General features: G+C 42.2%; 1 protein-coding gene across 1 annotated transcript in view; it reads right to left on the reverse strand.

Annotated features, from left to right (window-relative positions):
* The window catches only part of cntln (centlein, centrosomal protein), a 336,531-nt gene that overhangs the window by 242,627 nt on the left and 66,075 nt on the right, over positions 1-27,829 (reverse strand). Inside the window, 1 exon segment of the mRNA XM_057843797.1 lies at positions 2,042-2,161. Within this exon segment, the coding sequence (XP_057699780.1) occupies positions 2,042-2,161 (120 nt within the window).

Below are 27,829 nucleotides of genomic sequence, written 5' to 3' on the forward strand. Positions count from 1 at the left end.
AAACAAACACAAAAAAAAAACGTCAAAATCCATCCAAAAATGCCACATGGCAAAAAACGCCACATGGCAAAAAAAATAATAAATAAAAATGCCACAAAAAAAAGGCCACATGGCGAAATCCATTTTGCCACATGGCAGAGACCACTTTTGGTTCTTGGCCCTGCTGATCATGTTACTAAGCTTGATGAAAAAGCCCAATAGGGCAGCAGGATCTTATAGCGCAACTTAGAACATTTTCTGCTAGCGGGAACTATGCATCTTTGATAGAACGCACTATATTTCGGAAGCTAAATTATTTTTCGACATATGAAGCGGAAAAAGCTTCGAGAAACTTTTTATAAAATGAATTTTCGTGTGCCAATAATGTCGTATCTCAAGGTACGAGTTAAACTGTAATCATTTTTGTATTTTTTCTTATGTTTGATGGTAGCTTTGCATGTAATGCAAAAGCAACTATTTATGTTTTTTCTTTATATGACGTGTCTTCGGCGTGCCGCACAGCCCAAGCCGTTTGGCCTATCAACACAGTCCGAATACCGAAATGACTGGAAATCTCGTGCGACACAAGAAATCTTTCAAATGACTCCCAGATAATTACAGTTTGTGCAAAAAAGCTTTTAATTTTTTTAAAAAAATGTAGATAGTTCTACAATTTTTATCCAATTCACATAAATCATACATCAAAAATTTCAGTTTCAATTTTGCCAAAAACCTACAGTTCCCCCAGAATTCACCAAAAACTTTCCCATTCGTTTCGAACAGGATGCCATTGCCATGTACGTTCTTCCATTCATTTCAAATGGCCAAAATTGCCTTTATTTTCAATGGCAGAAAAGCATGGGTGATTGTGATTTTTTTTTTTTTTTTTACCAAAAACCGACCATTTAAGACCTTTGACATTCAACTGGCGCCCAAGTAAGTCGATGCCATTGACAGCCATGCACGTCCAAGCCATTGACGGCCATGCACGTCCAAGCCATAGACGGCCATGCACGTCCAAGCCATAGACGGCCATGCACGCCCATTCCATTGACGGCCATGCACGCCCATTCCATTGACGGCCATGCACGCCCGTGCCATTGACGGCCAAGTACGCCCGTGCCATTGACGGCCATGTACGCCCGTGCCATTGACGGCCATGTACGCCCGTGCCACTGACGGCCATGTACGCCCGTGCCACTGACGGCCATGTACGCCCGTGCCACTGACGGCCATGTACGCCCGTGCCACTGACGGCCATGTACGCCCGTGCCACTGACTGCCATGTACGTCCGTGCCACTGACTGCCATGTACGTCCGTGCCACTGACGGCCATGTACGTCGATGCCATTGACGACCATGTACGTCGATGCCATTGACGACCATGTACGCCCATGCCATTGCCGGCCAGGTACGCCCATGCCATTGCCGGCCAGGTACGTCCATGCCATTGCCGGCCAGGTACGTCCATGCCATTGCCGGCCATGCACGTCCATGCCATTGACTGCCATGCACGTCCAAGCCATTGACTGCCATGCACGTCCAAGCCATTGACTGCCATGCACGTCCAAGCCATTGACTGCCATGCACGTCCAAGCCATTGACTGCCATGTACGCCCATGCCATAGCCGGCCATGTACGCCCATGACATAGACGGCCATGTACGCCCATGCCATAGACGGCCATGTACACCCATGCCATTGACGGCCATGAACGCCCGTGCCATTGACGGCCATGTACATTCATGCCTTTGACGGTCATATATGTCGATTACATTGATGCCAATATTATTGGATTCCATTAGCATTTTAGCATAGCAGTGTAACTGGAAGAAAACTAGAAGTTGTCAAGAATCCCCCAAAAAGACATTTACTCCATGTCAAAATGAATTGGACGTCGACCACCGTCAATGACAGTCAATAATTTAAAAAAAGAGCCATTTTTGAAGGGAGAAAATGCCATTAACTCGCTAATTATAATCAGTATTCCAACACCCTTCCAGTATCAGAATCCTATTCACAGTAGTTTTGGTGCAATACCTCACAATGTCATCCAACTTTACCTTAGATTGAAGCAAGTCCTCAAGGTCTCGAATTTTTTGCACTGCGCCTTTTCTTCCTTCCCGATAAAGCTCCACGCTGCCAGCCGGGGACAGAGACCGGGATCGCTGCACAGGTGCACCCTGGGAGACGTAAGCCGAAAGAGGCAGAAAGGTTGAGCGCATAATCGCGTAACAATACAACAATTAACATCCGTACTGCGGATACGGAGTGAATGCCAACAAGACAAAAAAAAAAGGAATAATCCCACTCCCTCCTCACCTTGACTAAAAAAAAAAAAACGCATTGCTGACTTTGGTGCACACAGATGCTCAGAAAAACAAACAGGCTACCAGAGGAATAAGAGCATGCTGGGGCAGCGGGCTTCGTAAGCTGAAGGGAGAAAGTTCAGCTCGTGTGCGTGTGTGAAAGAACGGCAAAGGTTTCTCTCTGCGACTGGCTAATGAGTATGTTCATTTCCATTTACATTGTTTCTTTGACAATAATGATGTCCCATTAGGGGAGACTAAAGGGGCTACAGATTCCAGAATGTGCTGGGCTTCATTACAAGAGGTGGGCAGGGAGGTCGCTCTAATTGCTCTACTAGGGGCCTCCAGGTTACACTTGATAGGACAACCGATTAGCGGGGAGCGGGGCGGGTAGTTGGGGAGTGCAGTTTTGCTCGCTAGTCCGACATCAAAAAATAAAGAAGTGCCGTGAAAAAAAAAAATAGAGCAGCGGAGACAATATGCTAGCGGAATATGAATAGGAGACGATGGAAGGCGCCCCGCAGAGCCCGGGAGGCCTGACCAGATGGCGGGCAAAAAAAAAAAAAAAATGCAGGGCGCCTAAACGCACAGTAGTCCTTGAGCTGGAGAGTGGGTGCGAAGTGCAAAAGAGGAAGCGCGTTAGATAAGATGGCAGATCATTAATTCCACTTCTGATGGCTGTTTGTGAAGCTAACGCCGCCGTTGCAAATTCAAACATACTCCGGAGGCGTGAGCGTGTGGGATCGCACGCGACGGCTACGGCCGACTCGGGTGACCCGGCGCGCGTTTCCGCCGCGGCGTCTGCTCGGGTGCCGACCGCGTGCGTTTCAACTCGGCGTTAATGGATGCGTGCAACTAATTAGCAGATTGATCTGCATATTCTTGATGCCAAGCGTGCCAATTGGCCTGACCCGGCGACGTGAAAAACGAATGGCCAGAAGGGGAATCCCAGATCAAGTGGAAAAAAGGCCAATGAAATTTTTCTCAAGTCTGCGGCATCATTATACATTCAAGGATAATAATAAGCTCTTATAGTGAAACTCAGTATTCTTTGAGTGGTAAAAAGTTTAGGGTACCAGTGCCAAACCTAACAATAAACTACCAAGGGTGGATTAGTTGATACAAATCCCTTTTGTTACCAGAGAAGGGTCATCTGACTCTAATCCGCATATCTTTTGTGAGCATTGAGGTCCTCATTAGTCATTCCCATTCACGCTCGCAAAACCACTGGGTTGGATTGCTCCAATTAGCATCTTCAATTCAATTCAATTCCCTCCATGTCAGCAAGGAAAAACTCCAAAAGCTCTTTAGGAGAAAATGAGAAACCTTGGGGAGTACCACAGTCAGGAGAGATCCACTCCAAGGACGAATAGACAGGATGCACCAGGACTGCTAATAGGAATTAGCAGACGGGGTTACAGTTTGTAAACCTGATCTTGAGTGTTTGCAAGGCAGGGCTGCCTTGGCTTTGTCAGACAGTGGACAGCTCAGGCAGGAAATCGGGCGGACAACCTTTTTATTGTATGGACTGTATACTGAAGCTTGTGTTTACTGTGACAAAACAGCTGTTTGAGCTGCTGTGGAAAGTTCTTTGGTCACTGTGTGCTTCAACATAATAAACTGTGAACCTTGACAACTGAATGTTGGACTTATCAAGACAAAGTACAGATGCAGCAGACACTCTAGTAGAGCTGAAACGAATACTCGAGCAACTCGAGTAACTCGAGTTTAAAAACTGATCCGAGTAATTTTATTCACCTCGAGTAATCGTTTATTTTGACAGCTGCATCACATTTTGCTCGGACTACTTTTAATGCGGGACGACGCGCTGATGTCACGTTCGTAGAGGAAGAAGAAGAAAAAAAAAAAAAAAACACTTACATCAGCCGACAGCCGCTACAAACGACGCAGACGCTGCTAAATACTAGCCCGCACGATGCTATGTTGATAGCAGGTAGCATAGAGATCACATGTATGTCGAACTAGATGCGAAATGACAGACTCAGCCGCGTCTGGTCAGCGTTAGTAAACAGCCGCCATCTTAAAACAGTAGAGCGCTAAGCGCTAATAAAGAGCGCTAAACGCTATTAAATAAAGATTAACGTTATTGTCACTAGCTCACGCATACAGGCTTTAACATAACATAGCGTTGTGGAGCGACGAAGGTGTAAAATAAAAACTCAATAATGCTAACTATCAATTTTAGCTCAGTAGTCATTGCTGGATAAAACACCAAGTAGCACTGGTCCCTCATGTGCTCCAATACAGCCTGTATCATACATTCATTTTGAACTAGGGCTGGGCGATATGGCCTTAAGTACGTATCACGATAAATTGAGCAGATTTACCTCGATAACGATAAATGACGATAAATTCACCCAAGCAAACTGTTATATAATTTGAAAATTTGAATCAATGCATGGAATACAAATGAACAGTTTCTCGTTAAATTTATTTACCAGCTTTCAATTTAACAATTGCACATGCAGTCTAAACATTAAGTATGAAAAAAAATCTTGTAAACAATAAGAATTCTTGTGTGAACATTTATAACAGCTTGTATGACTTGAAAAATATCACTTGAATTTCATTAAATTCATTCCGCATTGTTATACACTAGATAGTGGCATACGTTTAGATATTTAGAATAGATACAAATACAACACATCCACCTAGTTACATCTGAGATGCAATTGTTGGCTGTTTTCAACAATATACATCGAAAATTAAGACTTTGATTGACTGAAAATGGTTCAAGATTAGATGAAATGTCTTGTTTTCTCATGTATATTTATAATTGCTCTTCACATAAAAATATATTTGTTTTATCTGATTACTCGATTAATCGATAGAATTTTCAGTCGATTACTCGATTACTAAAATATTCGATAGCTGCAGCCCTACACTCTAGGGTTCTTTTTTACCTCTTTCAGTATTCTGCGCTAAACTCTTGGCGTCATCTTTGGTGGACGGCCACTCCTTGCGGGAGAAGCAACAGTGCCAACCTCTCTCCATTTGTAGACAACTTCTCTGACTGTCGTTTCATGAACATCTAGACTTTTAGAGATGCTTTTGTATCCCTTCCTAACTTTATACAAATCAACAATCCTGGATCGCAGGTCTTCAGACAGCTCTTTTGACCGGGCCATAATGCACCTCAGGGAATGCTTCTCATCAAGACAATTCTTACCAGGTGTGTGTTTTATAGTGGGCAGGGCAGCTTTAAACCACTCATGAGTGATTGGGCACACACCCGAATTAAAATGTTTGGTCAAAATTGGTTTCAATTGCTCTTTAAGAACTCCTTGGGCAGAGGGTTCATTTACTTATTTGTCCCCCTTCTCTAATTTTTTGCATGCTATCCAGAGTTAAAATATGAAAACCTATAATGTCTGGGCGTTTTTAGTTAAAGCAGACACGTTTTTTTTTCATCTGTGTGATCTTGACAAAGATCAGATCACATTTGATGGTAATTTTATGCAGAAATTTGAGAAATTCCAAAAGGTTCCGATCACAGTAACAAAGGCTACTATCGGTAACACAATGCACCGCCAGGGACTCAAATCCTGCACTGCCAGACGTGTCCCCCTGCTGAAGAAAGTACACGTCCAAGCCCGTCTGCGGTTCGCTAGAGAGCATTTGGATGATCCAAACGAGGACTGGGAGAATGTGTTATAGTCAGATGAAACCAAAATAGAACTTTTTGGTAGAAACACAGGTTCTCGTGTTTGGAGGAGAAAGATTACTGAATTGCATCCGAAGAACACCATACCCACGTGAAGCATGGGGGGGTGGAAATATCATGCTTTGGGGCTGTTTTTCTGCAAAGGGACCAGGACGACTGATCTGTCTAAAGGAAAGAATGAATGGGGCCATGTATTGAGAGATTTTGAGTGAAAATGTCCTTTCATCAGCAAGGGCATTGAAGATGAGACGTGGCTGGGTCTTTCAGCATGACAATGATCCCAAACACACAGCCAGCGCAAGAAAGGAGTGGATTCTTAAGAAGCCTTTCAAGGTCCTGGAGTGGCGAAGCCAGTCTCCAGATCTCAACCCCATAGAACATCTGTGGAGGGAGTTGAAAGTCCATGTTGCCCAACGACAGCCCCAAAACATCACTGCTCTAGAGGAGCTCTGCATGGAGGAATGGGCCAAAATACCAGCAACAGTGTGTGAAAAGCTTGTGACGAGGTACAGAAAACGTTTGGCCTCCGTTATTGCCAACAAAGGGTACATAAAGTATTGAGATGAACTTTTGGTATCGACCAAATACTTATTTTCCACCATGATATTCTGTGGTTTTTCTCCACATTCTGTCTCTCAGGGTTGGGGTTTACCCATGTTGACAATTACAGGCCTCTCTAATATTTTCAAGTGGGAGAACTTGCACAATTAGTGGTTGACTGAATACTTATTTGCCCCACTGTATGCATTCTGTATATACAGTAGCTGATGAAGTTGTCAAGGATTTTTTTGTGTTGTATTGTTTGTGTGCTAAATAAAAACAAAGTCCCCCCCCCCAAAATAAAATAAATAAATAAACTTGAATTGTGTCCAGTTCAAAAATAGACCCTTAGGTAGACATTTGTAAAATTACCCAAAAATAAGGAGAGAAGACACTCAGTTTTCTTGGCCAAGAAGAGCAAAGAGGGACTAGACAGAGGAATGCTAGATTACGCTGTTTAGTCTACAGAATTGATCTAAGGAAAAAACCCTCTTTGCTCTTTTCATTAGGAGTTTGTCCTAACACAGAAGGGTGCCGCCCTGAAGGGAGGGGGAAAGCAAGCTGGAGACACCCATGTGATTTTGGTTGGCTATGTGTGAGCATGTAGGTGGAACTAACTAAATACACGTGTGTAAGCAAAGGCACAGGTAAAAAATGGTCAGAATGACCCAGACACTTCAGTTATGCAACGCTGCGGCCATGGAAGATGTCCTCGAATGGAAAATTGTCCTCGAAGGTCTAAACTCTAGACGAAAGTCCAGACGCCAGATGCTGAAGATGTCCCGGAAGGTCTAGTTACGCAATGATGGCCATGAAGCAAGGCAGTTGTCATCCCAACCCTCTTTACTCCTTGTAACACTTAAACATTATACTACAACCTAGTATAGCAAGCAATAATCATTTACTGGTTGTATCAATAAGAAAAAAATATGGCAATATGTATTATGTATGGTATATATGAGCAAAGGCAAAAATTTACATCAATCGAGCAAATATTCAATCAATCAACCCTCGATAATTACCTCAACAAATTGTAAAAAAACTTTGGATGCTTTGGAGTGTTCCCATACCACATTTTTTTAAACCCAAAAATATACATGTTTAACTTGTAATATAACTATTTACATGTTATTTCACATTTTCCAAGTACAATTCTTAATGTTGCAAGGCCCTTCTCATTTTTGTCTATCTTTCAGCCTCATAACCTGCTCTATTTTAACTCATTGAATGCGACTGACAGCAACAGATGTCCATTCTTTCACGGTCAACTGCAGTAAATGAATGTCTATCATTATAGTAAAACTGTGTGGAAAAGTGAAGTAAGATGAGGATTTTCTAAGGATGGTATTTCTGCCTCATCCACACATTTTTGTAGTGAAAAAAGGGGTGAGACTATGATTTACAAAAAAAAAAAAAAAAAAAACACAAAGACCCCGCCACGGTCTACATCCGTTGAGCATGCCAGTTAGCGGCCACGACCTGACCCGCATGTTGCACCTGCTTATGTCGACATCACACACTCACACAGAATGCCGAAGAGAACAAGTCACGAAAACACCATTTAGACAGCCTCCATCAGCTTGTATAAAAACCGTCTGTAGTGGGAGCCCCGAGACGAAACATTTCATAAACATGTTCTCGCTTCTCTTCACCTTTCCTCTACATCTCTCATTGAGAGAGTTCAGAATTATCAATGGGCTTTTTCATGATTTTAGCAGGTCGTCTCATGTGCATCTGGAGACTCTTTGTTCAAGTTTCGCAGAAATGTTGGACACGTGCATACAAACACTCCTCGGAACAAACATACACATTTGAAGTTCCAGTATATGGAATAGGGCTGCAGCTATCGAATATTTTAGTAATCGAGTAATCGACTGAAAATTCTATCGATTAATCGGATAAAACATATATATTTTTAGGTGAGGAGCAATTATGAATATACATGAGAAAACAAGACATTTCATCTAATATTGAACCATTTTCAGTCAATCAATGTCTTTATTTTCGATGTACATTGTTGAAAACAGCCAACAATTGCGTCTCAGATGTAACTAGAATTAAAAAAGACACTGAATAAAAAATTCACTGCTTTCACTCAAAAAACTTTTACATCTTATTTAAAAAAAAAATATATATATATATATATATATATACACATATATAAATATTTATATATATACACATATATATATATATATATATATATATATATTAGGGCTGTCAAAATTAACGCATTAACGCGCGGTAATTAATTTTTTTAATTAATCACGTTAAAATATTTGACGCTATTAACGCACATGTCCCGCTCAGACAGTATTCTGCCTTTTGGTAAGTTTTACAGCAAGGCTTTTTGTGCTAACAGCGAACTCTTGTGGTCGCTTTGCGACATGGTTTATTGTTTTTCTCCTCTCGTTCAATATGGCTGCACGACGTCTCTGTTGTGCTTATATGATCCTTGGACAAGATTTGTCCGTAAGTATGGTTGTTGTAAAGCAGGGGTCTCAAACCGATTCCACAAAGGGCCGCAGTGGGTCCTGGTCTTTGTTCCAACAGATCCAAAACAGACAGTTCAACCAATGAGGTTTCTGCTAAAGTAAGCAGCACCTGACTGCAATTAACTGATTACACTTGTTAGACACCAGATTGGTGAAAAGGGATTGTTCTCGTTTGGTTGGAATGAAATCCAGTACCCACTGCGGCCCTTTGAGGACCGGTTTGAGACCACTGTTGTAAAGAATGTACATATTATGTTAATAAGCGAAATGTTATATTTTTTGTATGAGACGCTTTTTGTTTATGTTTAGTTAACCTGTATAGCGTGCTAAGCTAACGTTGTTGCTAATGCAATCCTTGTGTACTTTTTTTTTGTAGTTTTAAAGGGGACAATGGTTTGAGGCCAATTTATTAATAAATCAGATGAAAAAGTAAGAAGTCTGATTATTAAGGCGTCGTTCACTAGCTGTCTAGCGTTGGAAAAAGTAGACGCTTCGGAGTGAGGACAGCATAGACAGATTTAACTGACAGTAGAGTGAAATGCCCACTACAGTCCTTATGTACCATATGTTGAATGTGTATATATATATATATATATATATATATATATATATATATGTATATATATATATATATCCATTTTGTGTCTTATCTTTCCATTCCAACAATTTATTTTACAGAATATATATATAATTCACAGAAAAATATGGCATATTTTATAGATGGTTTGAATTGCGATTAATTGCGATTAATTACGATTAATTAAATTTTTTTTGTTGTAATTAACTCGATTAAAATTTTTAATCGTTTGACAGCCCTAATATATATATATATATATATATATATATATATTTCTTACCTAAAAATGCCATTACGCTTGATAACACACATCACTTAAAAGTTAGGATTTTTTCCCACGTGTTTCAATTGAATTTCTATTTGTGTCAAGCTCTTTTTAAATTCTAGTTTAAGTTTTAAGTTAGTCTAAACTCTAAGTCCTGATAGGATTTTGAGTTTTTGCAGTGTTCAAAATAAATGTATGATACCTGCTGTATTTGAGCACATTAGGGACCAGTGCTACTCGGTGTTTTATCCAGCAATGACTACTGAGCTAAAATTGATAGTTAGCATTATTAAGTATTTATTTTACATCCTCATCACTCTACAGTGCTGTGTTTTTACAGATTAAATAAAGCCAGTACGTAAGACACGTTAGCCATGCATCGACAGTGGTCATAATTAGAGATGTCCCGATCCGATATTTGGATCGGATCGGACGCCGATATGGGCAAAAAAAATGCGCATCAGTATCGGATGGGCAGACACGGAAAAATTCCGATCCGGTCCGGGTTTTCCAGCACACCGATTTACATAATCCATTCCAGTTTTTGCTTCGGTTTCCCTAAAATCCACTCCGCATTTTATGGCACACCTTCAACCCACTACATTTACATTACCGTCTCCCAATTTACAGAGAGACTTTATCGGTAAAAATGTCAGCTGTGTGGGATCATTTCACCTTATAGGACGACAAAGACGAAGGGGCAGAGTGCAACATTTGCCACAATAAAGTCAAGCGTAGTGGTAAAGCTGTAAGAAGTTTTAATACAACCAACCTAATCAAGCATTTATCGAAATACCACCACAAACAATATAAGAGTCCCAAAGCCCAGGGAATAACAAGAGTCATTGCCGAAGAATTCATTCTGGATGACGAGCCATTATCTCTCGTGAGTAAAGACGCACCATCCAATACTTAGAACCACGGTACAACATGCCCAGCTGTCATTACATCCTTGAGCGATTCGGCCGTCGAAGATTCAAGAACGATTAACAAACATCCAAATTCCGATTATTGAAATATGACAAGTAAAGCGGAACTAATACACAGCGCGGTCTTCGGGACGCGCGGTCAGTTTCTCATTGCGTCCCGTAGGGGGGGGGGGTGTTCCACAGAGGTTGTTTGTGTGTTTTGCTTTTTTAAGACAGTTTACAATATTATTTGCACGTTTTACTGACTATGCCATTTCTGTTTTTTTATAAAGTTTTGTGTTTGTCACTGAATAAACAGGTCAGTTTCTTGTTACCAACCGTTGTGTGTTATTCAAACTCACCTAATTCAGCTGGCTAGTTGTTATCAAGAGTACTAAAACCCTTTTCAAAATGAGTCTGACAACTAAGTAAGGAGGCTAAATAACTTTAAACTTTAATACATGCTCAGATGGCCGGTATCGGCCAGTATCAGTATCGGATCGGAAGTGCAAAACAATATCGGTATCGGATCGGAAGTGCAAAAACCTGGATCGGGACATCCCTATTCACATTAGAAAAACATGGCACATGAAGCATCCAGTAAACCTACATCAATAATATGCAAAGTAAGAAAGTTTTAGAAAATCATAAAGCGTGTACATTGATTACCATCACATCCATTCTGTTTAAAAATAAATTGTCAACTTCCCAGTTACGTTAACGCGAACAGCATCTAAATCCGCAACTTTAATGATTATTGGGTGTACACAACAACGTTCCATCATGTCCGAGCGTGTCCCGAGGCAAACTAAAACACACGTTGAATGACATCAATACTATTAAAGTATTTCGTGCAAAATAATTGCATTACGTGTTTAAAGGAGAAGAACAGAGGCCCTCCCGCTGAAGCTTTAATGAGGACAGTGGTAGAAATCAAACAACGTCTCTTCAGGCCAGCTTTAGTTGAGTGAGGCCATCTAGAAAGCTGCCAAACTTAAAGAGTAGGAATGGCGAGAAGATCAAAAGCTTGTCTCGGTCTTCATAATGTCCCGCTGAAGCGGTAAATCAGCCAGTGCCTGGGCCCAAGGCATGCGTGAAACCAGCAGCACACGCCGGGCCTGATCACAGAAGGTGGTGTGCGTGTGCATGTGTGTGTTCAGGACAAAAAGCTTGGCTGAGGAAGGGTCTAATGAATCACATGACTCTCAACACACCGCTGACTTCGTGTCGCTTCTCCGCTTTGATCTGACGCCGACGCGGTAATTTTCGGGAAGTGCGGGCACCTAAGCTCCTCGCACACGCGCCGTTCTAAGCGCAATTTGTGTAGGCGCCTACCCACCTGCTGCCTCCTGACAGGGAAGATGGAGCGCAGGGTCTTATTGTCGGAATGCTCGCGGTGAAGCGAACGCCCGCTCACGCACATTTGACTCGGAGGTAAGCAAGGCCTAAGTAAAGTCCGTCGCTTACCATTGATGAGCTGTTTTTAGCTGGGTCGAGTTAAGGTCGATATTTTCTGTTTTTGAATAAAGTCCTCGGGCTATGACGTCCTCGACCTACGGTAATACCTGCTTTCGGACAGTAGGAACCTGACTACTTACTTCCTATAACCGTAGGCCTCTCCAGTACAGTGGTATCTTAACTTACGAACATACTACATACGAAATTTTCAGGTTACACGCCTCAACTGGAAAATATTATCTTTTGTTACGACAGAAATTTCAGGGTATGAAAGGCAAAAATACAGAATGGTCTGCAACTCACAGGACCCAGAGTTTACTGAACATAACATACTTATAGCTACTCTGCCATTGACTATTGCCGGGCATCTTCTTGGCATCCAATTGGCTAAGAGGGACCTCTACTTAGGGCTGGGCAATATGGCCTTAAGTACGTATCACAGATAGAGATGTACCGATCGATCGGGTCCGATCACGTCATTTTCAAAGTATCGGAATCGGCAAAAAAATATCGGACATGCCTTTAATATATATATATATATATATATATATATATATATATTTTTTTTTTTTTTTTTTAAATTAAATCGTTTTCTAATTGTATTTAACGTTACAGACATATGTTACACTCATCCAGAGTATTTAGTTTAGGCTTAAAGGGTATGTAGTGCCCTGGGAAAATGTTAATATTCCATCATTTATCCATAAACGCCCGGCGCCCGAGATCTGGCAGATTGTGTGCGTGACGTCACGACAAGTGAAGAGAGTGCCACCGGCCACTAGGGGGGCAGCGCCTGTCTGCATCAATATAATTCCTTCTAGTGAGGGGAGAATTAGGGGTGTTTTGAGCTGTTTATGCTGATGCAGTGTTCGTCCTGCACATATTGCAGGTTCCTTCATGAAGAAACACCCCCCGTTGTCAGTAAAAGAGAATTCAGAATTGCCAGTGAGGGGTGTTTCTTCAACAAGAAAAAGGCTCAGTGCTTTAATACTGAATGGTGGCGATGATGGCAGACAATTTCGTTTCTAGTTTCAGCGACGAATCAGACGTAGAAGGACGTAACGAATGTTCATCTAATGGTGACGAGGAGAGTTACGAAGCTTTAATCGGTGTTTAAGGTTACCAATTTGAGCCCAAACGAACGCCAATGCAGCGTAATGAAACGGTCATTGAGGGGAGCAATGACACTGATGAAACATCGGCAGCAGATCGTGTGGGAAACACCAATGATTTGTTTTGCATTTCTTTTTGTGAAGCTGATATACCGTGACTGCAAAATAAAGGAATGCATAGAATAATTATCATTTATTGCGCTATCATAGCTTTTCGCTCTGCCGACACAAATATGAATGGGATCAGAGGATTTGTTCTATATATTTTACGAACAATAATGTATACGTGTCCAGTCCTGTATCCAATACGTCTCCGCCCCATTCGGCTGTTTCCGGAACACTTTCAGAAATGTTCGTCATTTTCGATCTATTTTCGATAATTGCTCATTAATGTGATTGATTTTTTTTTTAACTTTATCAATATTTGTTATCTTGGCACATAACGGCTCTATTGATGTCTCACACCCCCTTTGCCGCTACATACTCTTTAAGGTAGGGTTATCAAATCTATCCCGATAACGGCGGTAATTAATTTGTTTAAAAATGTATCACGTTAAAACATTTAACGCAATTAATGCATGCGCTGCACGACCCACTCACGCATTGTCGCGCTCATTCTGTAATGGCAACGTTTTACCTATATAGAGAGCTAAAAGGCAGCGTGAAATGAGTCGAGTGAATTTTGGCAGCCTTTGGTGCCTTTTTTTAATTGGCTAAAGCCTTATAATCCCTCTCCCTACGATTAGAAATACCGTGGGAAGCAAGGTAGTAACTGATCTTTTTCTTAACACCTTATGTTATTTCCCAACGCAGAGAAGATATATCAATTGGTAGCACTACGCACAGTCATGGTTGCACTTCCCATCATGCATTTGGGCATGGCTACAGTATCATTTACTGAAAGCTCAAAAAATACACTAGATGGCAATATTTAGTCACAATATACAAAGTGACATTTATCCTTTAAGAATTACAAGTCTTTCTATCCGTGGATCCCTGTCAGGGACGCGAGCAGGCAGGCAGGTTGTGTGGACCCAAATGCAGGGAAAACGAAAAAGGCAGCGAGGCAGGTGGCAGTGAACTCAAAAAACGTTTTAATAATAACTAACAAAAATCACAAAGTACAAACAAAAAGACTATGGATCAAAAGGCAAGGTTCAAACCAAAACTTACTTAAACAGAGGGACTGGTACACGAGGGCGTTGACCGGACTTGAAATTGACGTTCGCATAGTCAGATTTTGACATAGACAATGACGCAACAAGGAGTGACAAGAAACTGGGTCATTATATACGCAGACAAGGGGTAACGAGACGAGGAACAGCTGGGTAACACAGGTGGATGCAGATTGCAGGACACACTGGGAAAACACACACAGGTGAGAGCAATGGGTAATCACAGGGACAAGTCACACAAGGAGAAACCAAACACAAAACCTAACAGTACCCCCCCCTCAAGGGACGGATCCCAGACGTCCCGAGGAAACAAAAAGTCAGAAGGTTGCCCAGAGGAGGGAGCAACACCAGCCCGTCACGGCCAGTCAGGCGGGCGTCCAGGACGCCAGACGTGGGCCGATCGCACGGGTCAATCGGGAGGGCGCCCGGGGCGCCAGACATTGGGTGACCGCACGGGCAGATCAGGCGGGCGTCCCAGACGAGGTAGTGCTCGTTCGTCCATACCGCCACGTTGTGGCAGGAAACGGGGAGCAGCATCATCGGGGCGAGGGTCAGGAACAGAGTCGGAGTCGTCGTGCGGACCAGGAACGGAGTCGGAGTCGTCGTGCGGACCAGGAACGGAGTCGGAGTCGTCGTGCGGACCAGGAACGGAGTCGGAGTCGTCGTGCGGAGCAGGAACGGAGTCGGAGTCGTCGTGCGGAGCAGGAACGGAGTCGGAGTCGTCGTGCGGATCAGGAACGGAGTCGGAGTCGTCGTGCGGAGCAGGAACGGAGTCGGAGTCGTCGTGCGGAGCAGGAACGGAGTCGGAGTCGTCGTGCGGACCAGGAACAGAGTCGGAGTCGTCGTCGTCTGCTGGCGTGACAGCAGCGGAGTCGTCGTAGTCTGCTGGCGGGACAGCAGCGGAGTCGCCGTAGTCTGCTGGCGGGACAGCAGCGGAGTCGCCGGAGTCTGCTGGCGGGACAGCAGCGGAGTCGCCGGAGTCTGCTGGCGGGACAGCAGCGGGGTCGCAGGAGACTGCTGGCGGAACAGCAGCGGGGTCGCAGGAGACTGCTGGCGGAACAGCAGCGGGGTCGCAGGAGACTGCTGGCGGAACAGCAGCGGGGTCGCAGGAGACTGCTGGCGGGAGAACAAGACTGCGGGGAGACTGCTGGCGGGAGAACAAGACTGCGGGGAGACTGCTGGCGGGAGAACAAGACTGCGGGGAGTCGGCGCGGGAGGCACTTGACTGCGGGGAGCCGGCGCGGGAGGCACTTGACTGCGGGGAGCCGGCGCGGGAGGCACTTGACTGCGGGGAGGCGGCGCGGGAGGAACTTGACTGCGGGGAGGCGGCGCGGGAGGAACTTGACTGCGGGGAGCCGGCGCGGGAGGAACTTGACTGCGGGGAGCCGGCGCGGGAGGAACTTGACTGCGGGGAGCCGGCGCGGGAGGAACTTGACTGCGGGGAGCCGGCGCGGGAGGAACTTGACTGCGTGGAGCCTCGGGAAGCCGAGCCGTCAAGACGTGCCCACGACGTCGGCGTGGACGAGATCGCCGAGGCTTTTGGGCAGGGTTCATTGACAGACTGGGTGGTATGGAATGAGGGAGGCCTAAAAAAAACCGAGAGGGTGAAGAAAAGGGCATGGGAAAAAAATCTGGGTCGGAGTCAGAATCAGAATAGAGGAGGTCATATAAATTGTGATCCTCCTCAAAGTCTGAAAAATCAGAATCCAAAAAAATGTGTTGTGGTCTGTGGGTGGATTGAGGGTGTCGGCGCGGTGGCCGAAAATGAATCTTTCCCGCTGGGTCCAGGATTGATTGCGTCATTCTGTCAGGGACGCGAGCAGGCAGGCAGGTTGTGTGGACCCAAATGCAGGGAAAACGAAAAAGGCAGCGAGGCAGGTGGCAGTGAACTCAAAAAACGTTTTAATAATAACTAACAAAAATCACAAAGTACAAACAAAAAGACTATGGATCAAAAGGCAAGGTTCAAACCAAAACTTACTTAAACAGAGGGACTGGTACACGAGGGCGTTGACCGGACTTGAAATTGACGTTCGCATAGACAGACATTGACATAGACAATGACGCAACAAGGAGTGACAAGAAACTGGGTCATTATATACGCAGACAAGGGGTAACGAGACGTGGAACAGCTGGGTAACACAGGTGGATGCAGATTGCAGGATACACTGGGAAAACACACACAGGTGAGAGCAATGGGTAATCACAGGGACAAGTCACACAAGGAGAAACCAAACACAAAACCTAACAATCCCTCTCACAGAAAGAATGTTAATAATGTAAATGCCATCTTGAGGATTTATTGTCATCATAAACAAATACAGTACTTATGTACTCTATGTTGAATGTATATATTCGTCCGAGTTTTATTCATTTTTTCTTAATGCATTGCCAAAATGTATATGATTGGGAAAAATTATCGGGAATGATTGGAATTGAATCGGGAGCAAAAAACAAAACAAAACAAAAAAAAAAGCAAATGGATCGGGAAATTTCGAGATCAGCAGATACTCAAACTAAAACGATCGGATCGGGAGCAAAAAAACATGATCGGAACAACCCTAATCACAGATTAACCTGGTAAACGATAAATTACGATAAATTCGCCCAAGCGGACTGTTATAAAATTTGAAAATATGAATCAATGCGTGAAATACAAATTAATTGTTTCTCGTTGATTTATTTACCAGCTTTAAACGTAACATATTTAACAATTGTACATGCAGTCTAAACATTAAGTATATATAAATTTCTTGTAAACAATAAGAATTCAAGTATGAACATTTCTAACAGCTTGTATGACTTGAACAATGTACATCATTATAAAAATCAATAGAACTACTGTGCAAACATGTCATTGTAACACAAATGACTTACAGCTTGAACAGTACACTTCAAACAGACAACTTATTGTTAATGGCTGCTGTGACATAATTACTCAAGACTAAGCCTGAACGATATATCGTTTAAACATCGCCATCGCGATGTGCACGTGCGCGATAGTCCCATCGCAAGCACGTGCAATAGTTTTTTGTTTTTTTTTAAAATCCATATACGCCTTGCTTTCTACTCTGCGCACAGCCTCTCTCTCCCAGCCCTTTGTTCCTCTCAGTCACTGCCGCACTTGCTTATTAAAGTTAACTGGCTTTGATCTGGCCAAATAAGCAGACTTCATGCGGGCATCTGTCAATCATCGTTTAACTTGTTAAACAGTTTCTGCAAGGAAGCCGCGCTGGAATGAATGTGTGTGTGTGTGTGTGTGTGTGTGTGTGTGCGTGCGTGCGTGCGTGCGTGCGTGCGTGCGTGCGTGTGGAGACGTTGGAGACATAAATGCCAGAAGTGATCATGAGGAGTTTGAAATTTCTACATGTCACTCCAAGAGTCACAGCTAAGGTAGATAAACAGAAGCCAAGCATTTATCTACTACAGTACTTTATTCTTGTTCAAAAATTATTTGGTTGGACAGTTATGTTTAGCAATGATCATAATTTTGACATATGAAGTGCTTAAAAACCATTTTATATACATTTTTAAAATCACTTTGGGGGAAAAAGTGGGAAAAAACATGTCTTATATGTATCTCTTTCCAATGCTAAATCTGAATAAATACACTGAGCACGAAAAACACACCAAAAAAAAAAAAAAAAAAAAATTGAGGGGGGTGCGCTACTTCGTGGTTTTTCACTTATCGCGGTGGGTTCTGGTCCCCATTAACCGCGAAAAACGAGGGATCCCTGTACACTGTGGTGATGGTGAGCCATTAAAGTCTTTCCAAACAGCTATTCAAGTCATCAAGTGAAAATTTCTTTATAAAAATATATATAGAATTTTTTTAAAATATCGCAATATATCGCAAACCCCCAAAAAATCGCAACAATAGTTTTTTCCCAATATCGTTCAGGCCTACTCAACACAAGTGTTTACTTCAATATTAAGTTTTTCTTTCCCCAGAGCATTTTTTAATACATGCACGCACACACATGTACTCCCCACACAGACACACACATTAAAGCTATATTTCTCTTTTGCCAATTAAACATTTAAGATTTTACGATAGCAGCAATGACACAGAATAAAGCAAGCAAATACAGAAAAATAGCTGTGACCATTAAACGGTCATACGAAAGGTTTCACTGTTGGATTAAAATTTATGCTGAATGCTTTACCATCATAAATATATCAAAGGAATCACACACACAGATGCAAAATAATGCGACATAGTGATTGCTAGATGCAGTCCATGCCCAATCCACTTATTAAGTTCAGCCGTTTTGACAAGGTTAGAGCCGCTATCCGACTCCACGTTCATTTGAGACCCGATCAACCCCCGCCCCAGACCATCCCCGGCGCACCCGGGGGTGAACCCGGGAGATTGATTTTAGATTGATTGAGGATTTTACGACATTGCGGGTGTGCGCTGGTCCTCATGGGAAAAGCAGTCTTCCTTAAAGCAGTAATGTGAAGTAATTTCATAACATGCCAAATAGGGTCACAATTAAAGTAATTAAACATTGTCCAACAAATAAAGCATGAAAAAATCATTTATATGTTGTATATTTGACAAAATAACCGCGTTTCCGAAGTTCGAGCCTGAAAGGGGAAGTGATACGTCACACCGGGAACAGCGATGGGAGCTCCATACATACGGCCGCCATACAAAGCCCTTCAAACAATGATTCAAACAGCGATATGAGCGATGGATCTCCTCCCTTGCGCTCGATCTAAGTTTTTGAAGAGTTGGAGGAAGAAGAGGAGGTTGGAATTTTATGTTGGACCTAAGATGTATTAGCCAGACGCTAATCAGGATGCAAACAATGTGCCTAGACAACCTGACATGGAATGGATACAAGACCCATCGAGATTACAAGATTGTTAAGATATAGGCTGTTATTATTTTCATGATTTGAAGATGCAGGCATTTGCACATAATTTTATGTTTTTTTTGTTTTTTTTTATGTTCTTTCATTTTGGCAGATCCGGCAGCTCTCGTGCATATAAAATAATATTATAAAACCGTTGGGGGGGGGGAGAAGGAGATGAGTCGTTGATGGCTTTCTCCACTTTATTGTGGCAACAAAAAGAAAACAAAATAATAGCGGACTGCCGCAACATTCGACCGCCAAGTTTTGCTTCTCGCTGATCTCCTCCTCGCCTCCTACTACTCCAGCGTCTCTTAAACGGATTGTGCATAGTGTCTTGTTATTAGCTTTTTGTTGACAAATGTATCGAACACACGACGTGCCGACAACTTTGTTTCTTTTTTAACACATGGAGCTAATCAGTACAACATGGCTCGGGGGTCTCGGGAGGAAGTGGCGTCTAATGGTGTGAGGAAATGTAGTTTTTTCACACAAGCGAACAGATTACAAAGCACCACTTCAGTGTTGTCCCGAGACCACATTTCCCATGATTCACTGCGTGACCTGCGCGCTCGCTGATTCGCTGCCAGACATTAGAAGCAACACTTGTCACCTGTCAGCGGCTCTTATACGTAAAACACAAACTAGAAGGCTATCAAGCGATCACCGTGAAAGAAACGGCGAACCGTACAAATGCTTGAAGCATGAAGGTGGAAATACATAATACAAATACAAATAAATGTGCACAAACTCACCGGCGGTGTGTGTCTCTTACTGCAACGTGACCGTGAATTACCGCAACGCCGACCCGTTTATATGCACATCCACACCCGTTTCCCGATTGACAGTGTTTTAACCCTTTTGGACAAGATCGTAGATGATGCACAATTTAAACACGCTTAACCTAGCAAACGCAACAACAACTATGATCGGGGATTGCCACGAATTAACTTTCGGCTAACGTCGCTAGCTTATACTGTTCATTCCACAACAGTTGGCAGCTCTGCTTTGACAAAGTCATCAGTCATCTATCCAAAAATGACACTTACTTTTTGGCAAATCCTTGATCATAAGCAGACCGGTTAAGGAAGCAGGCGTCTTCGAAGTGTTTGCAGCAGAGAACACTACTCGATGATGGCGTGAAATTCATTCGCTTAGTGCGAACAAAAGATGTCCATTTACGTGCCCTGCTATCCTTTGGCCACTCATACAACTTTTTGTTTGAGTGAGAACAAAACATCGCCACACACCGCCGTGGCATCTTACCGAGAAGCAATGCAACAAACAATACTGTTCTATGGCGCACTTCCCTCGCACTTCCTGGTGTGACGTAATTTCCGAAGATTGCCGAAGAAAAACATTTTCGTTGTCAAGGGTGTTGCTATGGGTTAAACAAAGAATCTGGAAGGGTTGCGTTAAAAAAAAATAACGAAAATATGCTTATAACTGTTTAGCCATTGATATTATTCAAAAACATGGTTGGCCAACCTTACTTCACATTACTGCTTTAAGGCAAAACACTTCCGCTTTTGTCCACCGGCATTGGTAAAATTGACTAAAACTGAAAAGTTACCAAGTGTTACTTTAAGCTAACTGAGATAACATTAAAGTTTAGCCATTACACAAACAATCTAAAGCCAGTTTAACACTTTAATCTTTCTGAACTGTTGAATACCACAGAACTTCTTCATCCAAGTAAATTTACCTTGATTCACTTTCCTTGGCTTAAACTTCACTTTAGACTCCTGCGGACATTTTTAAACCATGGTATATTCAAACAAAACTTGCTGACATATATTTTAAGTTACAAAATTGGAACATCTGAACCTGGCTCCATTTGCCGACATCTTTACACCGTTGCTCAAATCTTGTGACAAAAAGGCGTAAAAATAAGGGGGGAAAAGCACAGCCACACCTGCTGCTGTCGACACTTAGCTCATCAAATCCAAGCCAACAGAAAACGGTGTCATCACCTTTTCCTCCCCTCCGACGAGGTTGTGATAGCATTATCAGAAATCTGGCATCTGGGTGCGACCTTATTAACTGCTGGGCTAATCAACTTTAAGCAAAAGGGGAGGTGAGGTGGATGATAAATTATTAGCGAGCGAGAGTTTGTTCGTTTTTTATTAAATTGCCCTGTCAAAAAGGGGGCTCGGTCAAATTATCTGGGGCCTAATTTAATGGACGCTCGCCATACTGGCCTATCTGCTACAATTATTTATCACTTTCACACTGTCGAGAAGGCCGACTAGCTTTTTTTTCTTTTAACAGCAATGGCCATACTAAGCAATTTAAAGGGTTTGTTTTTTTACAGTGCAATACCCATAAAATTTCACTAGTAACAAGAAACTGCAATTTCTGAAGAAATTACGATGGGCTTTGCTGTGATACAGATCTAACAGGTCGCTTCCTGTTGATTTGGGGACATTTCGGGGACACGTCCTGTTGCATGGCTGTCAATAGCATCTACTTACTTGGGCACCAGATGAATGTAAAAGGGCTGTAATGGTAAGTTTTTGGTCAAAAATCACAAACGCACAGGTTTTCATGCCATTGAAAATGAATGGGAAATTTGGACATACATGGCTCTCACTGGCATCGACTTACATGGGCCCCAGTTGAATGTCAATGGGCTGCAATGGAAAGAGTTCAAAAATCACAAGTGCCACTGTTTTCCTGTCATAGAAAATGAAGGGGAAATGTTTAATCAATCGAAAACTAAATTTAGCGCTAAAGCTAAATTTTATCAACTCGAGGAAGAGGATGGGCGGGATTTGTCGTTTTCTTCGGATGAGTCGGCGAGTCAAAATTGACAGCAGTGCGCAAACGGCGCTGTGTGAAGTAGCCCTATGTCCTCTTCAAGGGGAAACTGAGTGGCATGCATGAGAAAATTGAACTCAACGAGTTTATTGTCAATATTTTTGTAAACACTAGTTTTTCAATGTTACATTTTTTCCCAAAATCAATCTTTTGAATTTGTATAATAATATGTCTGTTCAAAAAACTTGATTGTAAGTATAATGCTTTGATAAGGTGGTGGGTGTAATTAGAGATGTGCCGATCAATCGGGTCTGATCACATCATTTTCAAAGTATCGGAATCGGCAAAAAAATATCGGACATGCCTTTTTTTGATATAGATATATATTTTTTTAATGAATTATTTTCTAATTATATTTAACGTTACAGACATAATATGTTACACTCATCCAGAGTCTTTAGTTTTGGCTTAAGGTAGGGTTATCAAATTTATCCCGATAATGGCGGTATTTTTAAAAAATTGTATCACGTTATAATATTTAACGCAATTAATACATGCGCTGACTCATGCATTGTCGCGCTCCATCCGTAATGGCGCCGTTTTACCTATAGAGAGAGCTAAAAGGTAGTGTAAAATGAGTAGAGTGAATTTTGGAAGCCTTTGGAGCCTTTTGTTAATTGGCTAAAGCCTTACAATCCCTCTCCCTACAATTAGAGCTATCGTGGGAAGCAAGGTAGTAATTGATCTTTTTCTTAACACCCTATGTTATTTCCCAATGCAGAGAAGATATATCAATTGGTAGTACTACGCACAGTCATGGTTCCACTTCCAATCATGCATTTGGGCATGGCTACGGTATCATTTACTGAAAGCTCAACAAATACACGAGATGACAATATTTAGTCACAATATACAAAGTCACATTTGTCCTTTAAGAATTACAAGTCTTTCTATCCGTGGATCCCTCTCACAGAAAGAATGTTAATAATATAAATGCCATCTTGAGGATTTATTGTCATAATAAACAAATACAGTACTTATGTGCTGTATGTTGAATGTATATATTGGTCCGAGTTTTATTCATTTTTTTCTTAATGCATTGCCAAAATGCATATAATAGGGAAAAATTATCAGGAATGATTGGAATTGAATCGGGAGGGGGGGAAAAAGCAACCGGATCGGGAAATATCGGGATCGGCAGATACTCAAACTAAAACGATCGGAAGCAAAAAAAACATGATCGGAACAACCTTAGGTGTAATACCTATCCTCACAAAAAGATACCCTGCAGACCCTTTTTGTGTTAAGCCCATTTCGCACATCCCAAAACACCGTAAAAATCCCGGGATTTATACGGGTAGCCCTTGTGTGTGAAAGCAATTTCCCTGGTCGCCTGACATGGAGATGACACTGACATTTACCAAGTATAATCTCTGAGACTTTCCCGGGAAGCGGTATGTGTGAAAGCAGGCGTTAAATTCACGGGTCAAAACGCAAAGGCTGATGACGTAAATATCCTGACGGGCCGATTGTCATTTCCTCTTTCTTTGCAGTAAGACGAAAAGCGGTAAACATCGCAATTGACAAACTGGAATAGCTAAATTAAACTCAAAACATAGCAAAATTAAAATGCTACTGGATCGTAGAGCCAAGGATTAGAGTCCATCGTCCATCTTTGGAAATAGGTGGTTTATTTTGTTGCCGATGCCAACCAAAAATGACGTAGTGGCCAGGTTATAAAATCCCGCCAGCCACCCACCCCGCACAGAGCGCCGAGTCCGCGACAAGTCTGTGAAAGTGTGAAACCCGCATTATTCCCGCAGAAAAAAGGCAGGAAAAAAATGACTCGAGACAAAATGGCAGCCGAAACACCAGCGTCGTAAAGTCAAAATCGTGTAAATCGGTTCCGTCGTGAACCTGTATTACCTGTATACAATGATCCTTCGCCACTTAGCGCTTCAACCTTCGTGCCCTAAGTCCATTGCGGATTTTTTTTTTTCCAAGTTAAAAAAAAAAAAAATAATAATAATAATAATAATAATAATACAGATGAGCTGTCCTGAGCCGATCGTGTAGTTTCTCTTCCTCACTGCTCTTATTGGTCAGACAGGGAGTGCGCTGGAGTTGCTTATTAACGTTAACGATGATTGACAGCAGTTAATGTTTGATCTTGCCAGAGCAGCGAACTTCAAAGAGCCACACGTGTCAATCATTGTTTAACTTGTTAAACAGTTGCTTCGGCAACTCATTATGTGCAAGTGAGCAGCTTGAGAAGATTTTGAGTGGACTTACTCGATGAAGCATTTAATAAAGCCAAGCATTTTTCTGCTTTATTCTTGTTCAAAAATTATTCGGTGCGACAGTTACATGTTTAAAAATTATAATTTTTACATTTGAACTGCCTAAAAAACATTAAAATTCCCCACACCATTAAAATTAAAACATTAAAAACACAGATGACCATACCTACTGTTTTTGTAGAATTACCAAATACAAAACTATTCAGTCTCATGTTTTCTGTTGAACGTTTAACCTAGCAAGTTGAATATATATTGTCACGCTTCAAAACATTTCGTTGAGCATGTTTGGTTGTCAATGGGACATCAAAATTACAGGTTTTGATGAAAAAATCGGGGATTTTTTTTTTTTGTCTTTTTGGGTCCAAAATGCTTATAATAATTGGACAGGGGGAAAAAAATCAGTTTGGACGTGAACGTTATCTTGTCCGGAAAAAAAAAGGGATCCAACTAGGCCATTGTGAACATTTTTTTCTTTGACATATAAAAGGCAACATCAAAGGCATGCTAATTTGGACAAAATAGGCCCAGGTGTTAAAAGAGTTAAATTTTGGTTTGAATGTGGACCTAGGATTATATCAAAACATGATGTCATGAAAAAAGCGGTATGAGAGCCCATTCATTAATTATTCTATGCATCTGAGAGAGCTTTTAATCAAAATTTCCTTGCACTTGTCCTGTTAAGTGTACAACAGAGACGAACACTCTTTTTAATTTCAAAAACACATTGCACTCTTATATTGACTTTCCGGTTCAAGCAGAGCCTACATGTAGAGACAACATAATGATGATGTCGTCATTTAGGGGAAAAAAAACAAAAAATTCGGAGTGAGCGTGAAGGAGAAAAGAGCACACAGGTGCTGAGAACAAGACAGCAAACAGATAAGTGGGAGGCTGAGGAATGGGAGGAGGGGGTGGAATAAGAAGGAGAGAAGAAAAAAAAGCCTGTCTTGGTAATTACCGAACACGATTAGGTTCTTGGGGGAACTTGTCTGGCACTCGCGGGCCTCGCTGGCGAGGCTCGACCATATGGAGGGGGGCTCGCAATCGCTCTCCCAGAAGCCCGTGACCCGTCTGTTGCCGAGCCCTTGAGCTGAATGCGGAATGAGACTTGCCAGGCCTAATGTTCTACACGTGCGCCATTTATGCCACAAAACAAATCTGATCACTGTTAATTACACACCGGCTACGATCGGGAGGGGCTGCTGCCACACACAGACGCGACAGAGATGCAGGGAGTTAGCATCTGCACGCTGGGTGACAATTTTTTTTGTGATTGGCTAAGCTTAAAAGCAAGCGCAGTTTTGCGTCTGACTCCATTTATGTCCAGCTTGGATCTTTTACATCCATTCAAAAGTGAGTCATTTGCCGAATGACACAAAATGATGTCTGTCATAAGCATTCATTAATGCTCATGACAGTGTCATGTCATAATTATGATTGTCTAATGCCAGTCTTATGGCGCCACTGTCAAATAAAGTGTTACCAAATACCCTAACTCATTATTAATGAAACAACTGGAACAGTAACTGAAGATTTAGCACAGAACATGAATTTTGATTTTCTGTAGCGCTGCAATGCATGCTACGAGGCATGTTGGACGACAACTGTGTTGACAGCAGGTGGCAGCAGAGATTGATTATCTCCCTCAAGGGAGCAGTGATGGCCAAATGAAGCTTTTTGAAGCCAATTAGTTCAAAGCTTCATGGTGGTTCATTTGGTCTGTTGAAATTCGGCCTCGCGTGCGCCAACCGGGAAGGCGGAATTTTGCGCGTTCTCTTCTTATTTTAACCATTTGTACTGACTCCATGTTTCAAAAGTTTGAAGAAGACTCACCGAAAACAGGTTGAGAATTTATTCGTCGACAATGGTCAAAAACAAGGCAAAAACAGATGACGGAGGGAACAATGCTGAGTCCAAAGCAAGGCTACATAGCAAATGTTTCCGAGCAGCCAAACTGTCTTATCTCAGTGTCCAGTGTTTTTTTAAGTCCGTGGGTCGGCCGAAGGTGTGCCCGGGCGTTGCTTTGGGATCATCCCTCTCTGGCTGGTTTCGGGTTGTTTAGGTTCGTGCGTGGACGGGATGTGGTTGCCACAGCGACCAACGCTGGTCTTGACGTCACAAGCGCCTGCTATCAACTTTGTTATCCGGGCTGGCACTACTTGTTTTAGGACAAAGCGCGCTGGTCTTTGTCCTTGTTCGTTTGTCGGGAGGACTGATTGCCTGAGTTGGTGCGTCAATCTTGCTCGTGGCGCACACATTTGGGCTTCTGTGATAAGATTGCGTTGTGTATCTATTGTTTCTTTAAACTATGGTGTGCTATTTATTTTACATTAGGTGTGTTAGAGTAGTGCAGTCCTACAGTGAATATGAGAAATGATACTATTCCCTGATTGATTATATTACGTGTGTTCGAGTTATGCAAACAGTTAGACGGTGCCTACGAGAAACGGTACCATTTTTCCTTTTCCCCCTCATGAGCGCCGATAAGGTGATTCACTTTACTGTGTTCAAGGCCACTGAGTGAAGTCTGCCTAAACTATGGTTAAATGAATGTGTTATACTAATGCAAACAATTATATGGTGTGTGCGAGAACGGTACCTTTTCCCTTCAGGTCTTAAAGCGTTACCAGTTAATATCTTTTGGTGTAAATATCCCATAATACAGAGAGGCGGCTTATAGTCCAGTGCGGCTTATCTATTTAAAAATGCAGTTTTCGTGCCAAATTTAGTGGGCGGCGCCTTATAGTCTGAATATTACGGTATATCGATTCTTTGGGCTCGATTCAAAGGCTTTCGATCATTTTATTGATATTATGTACTAGGGTTGTTCCGATCATGTTTTTTTGCTCCCGATCCGATCCCGGTCGTTTTAGTTTGAGTATCTGCCGATCCCGATATTTCCCGATTCGATTGCTTTTTTTTTTTTTTTTTGCTCCCGATTCAATTCCAATCATTCCCGATAATTTTTCACGATCATATACATTTTGGCAATGCATTATGAAAAAAATGAATAAAACTCGGACGAATATATACATCCAACATACAGTACATAAGTACTGTATTTGTTTATTATGACAATAATCCTCAAGATAGCATTTACATTATTAACATTCTTTCTGTGAGAGGGATCCACGGATAGAAAGACTTGTAATTCTTAAAGAATAAATGTGACTTTGTATATTGAGACTAAATATTGCCATCTAGGGTATTTATTGAGCTTTCAGTAAATGATACTTCAGCCATTCAACCCAAATGCATGATGGGAAGTGCAACAATGACTGTGCGTAGGGGCACCAATTGATATATCTTCTCTGCGTTGGGAAAGAACATAGGGTGTTAGGAAAATGATCAACTACTACCTTTCTTACCCACATTGCCTCCCAGGTTAATTTTAATTGCTGAGAGAGG

The sequence above is a fragment of the Corythoichthys intestinalis genome, chromosome 8 (genome assembly GCF_030265065.1).
Source record: "Corythoichthys intestinalis isolate RoL2023-P3 chromosome 8, ASM3026506v1, whole genome shotgun sequence".
NCBI classification, from domain to species: domain Eukaryota; kingdom Metazoa; phylum Chordata; class Actinopteri; order Syngnathiformes; family Syngnathidae; genus Corythoichthys; species Corythoichthys intestinalis.